The sequence below is a fragment of the Opisthorchis viverrini genome, assembly GCF_000715545.1.
Source record: "Opisthorchis viverrini unplaced genomic scaffold opera_v5_8, whole genome shotgun sequence".
Classification (NCBI taxonomy): Eukaryota; Metazoa; Platyhelminthes; class Trematoda; order Opisthorchiida; family Opisthorchiidae; genus Opisthorchis; species Opisthorchis viverrini.
This window is the reverse complement of record NW_008751664.1, coordinates 3956521-3965159: the sequence shown is the minus strand read 5'-3', so window position 1 is coordinate 3965159 and position 8639 is coordinate 3956521. Positions and strand designations below refer to the sequence as shown.

The window sequence follows — 8639 nt, the reverse complement described above, 5'->3', positions numbered from 1 at the left end:
GCATTCTGGAATGGTTGGAACTGGAGTCTCAAAGGGTTACTCTGTATTAATAGTACACGGGCGACGTGAAGCATTCTGCCCCGGCTAATATCGCAGTGTGAAGCTACTCAATTAAGTGTTGATCGTTTTTCATACATAGTGTGACAGGACTGCTCAAAATACGGTCAGGCCTCAGGTAGCAAAATAGACGGTGGGCCGTCTTTGAATTTTGCGCTTTCGTCTCCTACTACTCCTGTCAAAATAACATGAAGCTGCTAGGATAGCGGTAGAATTATTTAGTGCATCCCATAAGCGGTCTGCTGTCATGCGGTACAGGACTATATACAAGTTACTGACCACAGCATTAAGTCTGATTTTGGTTTGATGGTAGTTTAAGCAGACACTGGGATTTCACTAAATATTTCGTCTTGTCAATGCAATCAATTTATGGTGACAACTGTATAGCTCTCTCATTTTTAGTTGGGATGAGTGCGAGTTACTCACAATGCAGATTGACTATTCATGAACACAAGCTATAGTCCATCTAGAGTTTTGTGAGATGCGCGCTTATCCCAACGAACAGGAATTGACCCTACAGTTCTCCTCGGCTCTTCGGTACAGATAAAATTCACTTGCAAGAGGAAGTCTATTAAACTTCGCCCCAACATGCTTAAGAACCATTGGACCTGGAACCAAGTGGATCCAAACGATTAACATAGTTGTCTTAGCTAGAAGCGATATTCCGTCCCCTCATGCAAAGCTCGGACTGAGGTCGATCAGAAGTAACCAATCAGCTTTGACATCCCTTCTAGCTAAATTTACTCCGTCAGAATGGCAGTTAAAAATGATACATCTGTCTTTACGATAGTTTATTGAAAATAGCATCAGTAGGATGTGTGGGCAGGTTTTAGAACTATTTTGGATTTACGTGATTGCCGTGTGGCAACATGATGAGTGGCATTTCTGTAGCTGAAGAACGGACCATAAATTATCTCATCAAATTTTATGGCGCCATTTGGTGTGTCACTGACACAGTTTCGGTTACATAGCAGTACCGTTTTTGGGATATTGAGCATCATCGATTAAATCGTGGTTAAAAATTTGCAGGCCGTTGGCATTCAATTCCCCTCGTTGGGCACGTTCCAGAATATATTTCCATCTGGACCGATTTCGCCGGATATTTGCAATAACTGCATTGGCTTGAGGAAAAAGTTTGACAAAAGTTCTGTAAATAGGAAAGAAGAATACATCAAGACTGTTCGACTGCAAGCAACGAACCATCGCATTAATGTGAATGTTCGGGTCACAGGTTGGCATTATGCTATGACTTAGTATTAGGCACAAAAGCAATAATCAGAGGGGCAAGGAAAACAGACGGATCAGAAAAAACACTCGAAGGTACGAATGACTCAGTCATAAAAGGAAAAATAGTAATATTCAGTACACGTACGTGAACTTCTATGGGATGTATGTATATCGAACCTCCCTTATGAGGACTACTAATGAACATAGCGTTCCATTCCGGCGAGGTTGTCTCCCTCCATAGGGAAGGGAGTATATAATCGATATTGTGAGACAGCTGAGAAACGTTTGATTTGTTGAGTCATGTTTTCAAGAAATCTGTCGTAGCTAATTAAATTTCGAAATTTTCACACTTCATTTGTTATTGTTTGGAATGTGCTTCGCCCACGAGGGATTATATATGTTGCCAAAATATCTATGGCCATATTAATTAAGGCGAGTAATTCTCTACTTTTTTCATAGCCTTGATAGCAGTCTGTTGTTTATAACGTCCGTTGGTACGCCCCCGTTTGAGCATTTTGAATGGTGACCCCTCCGTAAGCAATATCCTCTATAGCATAATTTCAAAAGTGAGTTCCTTGGTAAAACAAATTAGACATATTGGTCAAATGTCATGCTCCTGAGTTAAAACAATCGAATATATATATATATATATATATATATATATATCAAAGACAGTTTATGTGAACCAACTCATGGGTGGTCCGCGATGGCCATCCAAGGTACACATGATCTATGCTTGTGCTTTCGGGGAGTCAGAAATAAGAAGTCTCGTAGCTTCTTTAATTTACGGCGCTAGTGTGACCTTTTCAGAAGTTATATTCAACAGCTGTGGGCAGAGCACCGTGAATACTTTGATTGACTCGAACCTTCTTCAAGTTTCTCGTGAAGGAGACGAGCAACTCATTCCTTGTAATGAGAAGCATTAAGATAGAACTAACGACCACACAAATTAGCTGCTGTCTGGAGATTCAGCTCACCAATAGTTGGATATGTTTCTGTCACCTACAACCACCATCTAAGCCGCAAAGTACATCCTATGAGTAGCCGGAAACACGGCCGTTCAACCACTCTAGCAGTGAATGGCGTTTTAGTACCATTAATATGTGCCCCAGGTAAACAGCTTAGACAAACCGGGCGCTCAAACATTTTCGCTCGCTAAAATTGAACAGAAATCAATCGAAATTCGAGTCAATATTTTTTTCCAACGGCCTACCACAGGAGGCCACTGATGAGGAGGCGTAGTCACTGACATCGAAGAAGCTCCGTGGAACCGGGGTAGTAAGCCAAGTAAGGAGGGAAATCAGTTTCAACCTAATCAAGCTGTAAGACCACTGAACTCAACAGGCACGATTGCTTCAGCATCCATTTCCCCGTCAGTTATTTAGGAGTTAAGGTATATTCAGTCTCCAAATCACACGTTTTTGACGTCCATGATGGACCGAGGTTGGTCTCATTTCCCAATACACACAAGGACCATTATGTTTATTTCATTATGAAGTTTGAAGAATTATGCCACCAGCTGAGTACGCAGTGTCTCATGGTAATGGCAGACATTAGCTCAGTGTTAGACAATTGCCAGTCTGGTCACGATGCACGAGAAATTATTTATCTGAGAGACGGCAATTTTATGACTTAACGGTATTTACTCAGCCGTACCCCAAGACAATCTAGCAAATGCCACTTTACCTTGCACGTTTCGTCGGATTTCGGAAGGCAAATCGCAATGAAAGCTCACGTATTCAATACGATTTACGGTTGAAATGACTTAACAACCTTAACATAGTAATGTCGATATTTAGGAGACTGAATATTTACTGCCAATCAGCCAGTGAGCTTGCGACGTCATATCTTGTGTGTATGCCCATCATCCTTTTGTACTGCCTCGTCGATATCACACTCGGATGACTAGGCGGAACCTAGTTGGCAAGGGCAATCGTTATCACTCTTTTCTAAAATACTGAAAGTTGTTCCCGTTTGAGAGAGCACAAACTGGAAGAACACTCGGGACAGCTGTTTGTAGATTAAAAATGCACTTTTTGAAAGAGCGTGCGTGACTTGCAAAATGTCGAGTTACCATTCCAGGCATCCATGTGCTTGGTATTTCGGGCAGTTGACAACCAACCCACCAAAACAGAATGTTTCGTATCTTTCAGGACTAACAAACCGTATTGCATCGGGTGTCAAAGGAAGGCTGTCACGCGGAAAAAAGCCACTGGCTTTCAATAACAGGCTCAAGCAGGTAAAAAAAGTATAAAAACTCTGGAGTTAAAGTCGCAAAATGGAACTCATGCAGCAGCACTTTCAATCATGCCTGTTCAACAACTGGTTATATTGCGGATGAAATGTATCAAGGTTACTTGTCACGAATACACTTTTGGTTGAAAGTTCGTAACTGAGCATTACAAGTGATTTCCCTGTTCACTAGGGGACCATTGAATACGTCTTAACTAGAGCTTGATTGTCGGTAGTGTGAGGAGATTTGGGAATTTTGTGGCGATTTCATCTTGTAAGTGAAAGTTAATCATGCTGAAAAGCCGAGAAGAACTGTAAAGCTTTTTCGTCCTTAACGGGGGGAGTCATCAGAAGTGCGCATCTTGCAAAAATCGGGCTAGTGTCCAGCCCGCGACAAGCGGCCACGCCGCACGTGTTAGAACGGTTAATTGTTCAGACTACCAGCCAGGAGGTCGCAGGGTAAGGATTCTCCGAAATTTCGCGAGATTCGCACTGCTGATGGTTTCCAATAAGGATGAATCAACTGTACCGTGATTCTAGGAGTTCCAGCATTCACTTACAGGATGAATGAACCACTTAGGTGATCTAGGTTGCGCCGGCCCCATTAAGTACAGTAATCCCTCTTCTCGTATTAAATAGCTGGTAAAAGCCACAAATCAGTGTAAAGGAGGATTTTACTGAGAATTCTACCAGGTCAAGGGGATAGCACGACCAATTTTAACGGGGAAGATTAATTGTTCTTTTCTTACACCACGTTTGACCTGCATGCACGGAGTGTGTTCACTTTATGGGACGGCTCCCTGTTGTTTCTGTCCATTAACCTGCATACGTAATGTATGCGGGCTATACCAATATTTTAGTCGCCCTTGAATATCCTGTCTAGTTTGGCGTTTGTTTGCTGAGTGTGCTTTTACTTATTTGCTTTTTTCCTATGTAAACAACGGTCCATTAATGACGGCCATGTGGAAAACAAATAGACCGTACGGAAGCTTCCGCATTGTCAAAGCAATGGTAGCCTAATCCAAACCCTATTATGACGGTAATGCGATCTGTGATTTCACTTCGATGTAAATTCCACTCCCCAAATTAGAAATAATAAGGGTAGAATAAATGGTCACAGATTAACCAAACTAAACCGGAGGTTGCCACGTTTTCCGTTTGATATTTCACGTGGAATTAGAGTTAAAAGATACTTATTAAGGTTGTACGAGTTACTAAAACCTTCTTTTGAATTTCCCAATGGGTTTATTAAATGTTTCGTTAGCTTACAGTTGTAAATTCTACAGGCCACTTAAGTGAACACATCGGATAGGCAGTGTCGTCTAGTCCAGTGAGCAGTGCCACCGGAAGTCTCACTTCATCTACCTGAACATCCACGAGAAATGCCTTTATGTGCCTTTACTACCACTACGTGAACCATTTCAGCGCATCTCATCACACGTTACATCTTACTTGCATTTCTGTATCCTCATAAATCATGGTGTTTGTGGATATAGTTGAAATCAGAACAACTAATTAACGAAGTCCGGCTATTAGCACAGTCACTTCTCGACTTATTCAGGGTATATCCTATTGAAAACGCGTGCTGACCAGGCGGTCATATTATCCTGGATTGTCTAAATCATCCAGGCGGTCAAAACTTTTGCCCCATCGATTGGTTGTCTTGTGGGAGAGGGAGTAAACTATCCGGTGTTGAAATGAAAGATAACGTGTCATCGAAGGCACGCAAACAATGTCGACTATAGGCGAATTCCAGTCAGGCAGACCAGAAGAACCTAGATGGCTTCAAGCTTTGAAGTGGGATTAGTCAGAGCAGTGCAGTAGTAATTGATTGCAAAGACACGGATCCCTTAATCATTCTTAACTACAACAGGAGCGAAATTAAAGTGGATTACTTTGTTAAAGTTACGATGGCATAAGTCTGTCACCGATAGACCGCTTGTTGATCATCCTTCGTTTTCTTTACTGTGTGACGTTTCGCTAAACATTCAGTGTGAGCCGAATATTCTCACTACAAAATCCTCCTACAGAGCTCATTACAAAGACTTAATGCTGAATTGCATTTTCACCAGAATCCCGAAGCCTGATGAGTGGCCCAATGATTCCGCGATGTTCTAGTTGTAGCTGAAATTCGGGATGATTGTGCCAGTAATTCAGATAGATTAACAGACCAAATAATTTTCGAAAACTGCCCCGGTCGGCGTTACAAAAATCATAGTGAATAAGTTAATTCACTGCACTCAAACGGATACACGCCTCGAAAATGCCTCACAAGAAGATATTTTCGTGACGATTGCACGATGGATTGTCAATGAGAATGACCACATACAGGTCCAATCGCGTTAAACGTATTATCCTGAGGACCGAGGAGACAAACAGAGGTTGGACGATAGTTCGGACTGTGTTTGAAAAAAACATCGGGAACTTTGCCTCCTTAATGTACCAAACTTACATAAGCTTTTTGAAAAATAAGGGTGATGATTTTTTATGAGCACCATGGGTATCAATCTGCCAGTCACTGAGATTAACCCAGTTACCTGCCTTCTAAATTAGATCCGCTAAAAGACAGAAATTTGGAGCACACGTCACATGTATTTGTAGTTGAGAAAAAGGCAAGGCTAATGAAACGTCTATAAGGAAGTGAGAAGTTCAGTGAAAAGTCAATAAGCGCTAATTTGGTTACTCTTGGATTTGTGAAGACACTTGTTTGTTGCTCTGTTCGCTGAGCTAGACAGCTTCGTTGCAAACATTACACAACCTGGCCAATACGACAAGAGCGCACTTGTGACGTCGACTAGGTTGGTAGTAAAACATTTGCAGCCAAACGGCCGAGCTTACTTGAATACGTCTTAACTAGAGCTTGATTGTCGGTAGTGTGAGGAGATTTGGGAAGTTTGTGGCGATTTCATCTTGTAAGTGAAGTTAATCCATGCTGAAAAGCCGAGAAGAACTGTAAAGCTTTTTCGTCCTTAACGGGGGGAGTCATCAGAAGTGCGCATCTTGCAAAAATCGGGCTAGTGTCCAGCCCGCGACAAGCGGCCACGCCGCACGTGTTAGAACGGTTAATTGTTCAGACTACCAGCCAGGAGGTCGCAGGGTAAGGATTCTCCGAAATTTCGCGAGATTCGCACTGCTGATGGTTTCCAATAAGGATGAATCAACTGTACCGTGATTCTAGGAGTTCCAGCATTCACTTACAGGATGAAGTATCCACTTAGGTGATCTAGGTTGCGCCGGCCCCATTAAGTACAGTAATCCCTCTTCTCGTATTAAATAGCTGGTAAAAGCCACAAATCAGTGTAAAGGAGGATTTTACTGAGAATTCTACCAGGTCAAGGGGATAGCACGACCAATTTTAACGGGGAAGATTAATTGTTCTTTTCTTACACCACGTTTGACCTGCATGCACGGAGTGTGTTCACTTTATGGGACGGCTCCCTGTTGTTTCTGTCCATTAACCTGCATACGTAATGTATGCGGGCTATACCAATATTTTAGTCGCCCTTGAATATCCTGTCTAGTTTGGCGTTTGTTTGCTGAGTGTGCTTTTACTTATTTGCTTTTTTCCTATGTAAACAACGGTCCATTAATGACGGCCATGTGGAAAACAAATAGACCGTACGGAAGCTTCCGCATTGTCAAAGCAATGGTAGCCTAATCCAAACCCTATTATGACGTAATGCGATACTGTGATTTCACTTCGATGTAAATTCCACTCCCCAAATTAGAAATAATAAGGGTAGAATAAATGGTCACAGATTAACCAACCTAAACCGGAGGTTGCCACGTTTTCCGTTTGATATTTCACGTGGAATTAGAGTTAAAAGATACTTATTAAGGTTGTACGAGTTACTAAAACCTTCTTTTGAATTTCCCAATGGGTTTATTAAATGTTTCGTTAGCTTACAGTTGTAAATTCTACAGGCCACTTAAGTGAACACATCGGATAGGCAGTGTCGTCTAGTCCAGTGAGCAGTGCCACCGGAAGTCTCACTTCATCTACCTGAACATCCACGAGAAATGCCTTTATGTGCCTTTACTACCACTACGTGAACCATTTCAGCGCATCTCATCACACGTTACATCTTACTTGCATTTCTGTATCCTCATAAATCATGGTGTTTGTGGATATAGTTGAAATCAGAACAACTAATTAACGAAGTCCGGCTATTAGCACAGTCACTTCTCGACTTATTCAGGGTATATCCTATTGAAAACGCGTGCTGACCAGGCGGTCATATTATCCTGGATTGTCTAAATCATCCAGGCGGTCAAAACTTTTGCCCCATCGATTGGTTGTCTTGTGGGAGAGGGAGTAAACTATCCGGTGTTGAAATGAAAGATAACGTATCATCGAAGGCACGCAAACAATGTCGACTATAGGCGAATTCCAGTCAGGCAGACCAGAAGAACCTAGATGGCTTCAAGCTTTGAAGTGGGATTAGTCAGAGCAGTGCAGTAGTAATTGATTGCAAAGACACGGATCCCTTAATCATTCTTAACTACAACAGGAGCGAAATTAAAGTGGATTACTTTGTTAAAGTTACGATGGCATAAGTCTGTCACCGATAGACCGCTTGTTGATCATCCTTCGTTTTCTTTACTGTGTGACGTTTCGCTAAACATTCAGTGTGAGCCGAATATTCTCACTACAAAATCCTCCTACAGAGCTCATTACAAAGACTTAATGCTGAATTGCATTTTCACCAGAATCCCGAAGCCTGATGAGTGGCCCAATGATTCCGCGATGTTCTAGTTGTAGCTGAAATTCGGGATGATTGTGCCAGTAATTCAGATAGATTAACAGACCAAATAATTTTCGAAAACTGCCCCGGTCGGCGTTACAAAAATCATAGTGAATAAGTTAATTCACTGCACTCAAACGGATACACGCCTCGAAAATGCCTCACAAGAAGATATTTTCGTGACGATTGCACGATGGATTGTCAATGAGAATGACCACATACAGGTCCAATCGCGTTAAACGTATTATCCTGAGGACCGAGGAGACAAACAGAGGTTGGACGATAGTTCGGACTGTGTTTGAAAAAAACATCGGGAACTTTGCCTCCTTAATGTACCAAACTTACATAAGCTTTTTGAAAAATAAGGGTGATGATTTT

The 8639-nt window shown here is 41.9% G+C and overlaps 1 protein-coding gene across 1 annotated transcript in view; it reads right to left on the bottom strand.

The window, feature by feature from the left end:
* Window positions 1-836: 836 nt before the first annotated feature.
* T265_00833 (hypothetical protein) overlaps window positions 837-8639 on the bottom strand; it is a gene marked incomplete at both ends in the record, with an annotated part of 76043 nt that continues 68240 nt past the window's right edge. The window contains one exon of the mRNA XM_009164705.1: window positions 837-1204. Within this exon, the coding sequence (XP_009162969.1) occupies window positions 1021-1204 (184 nt within the window). The remainder of the gene's footprint in view (window positions 1205-8639) is intronic.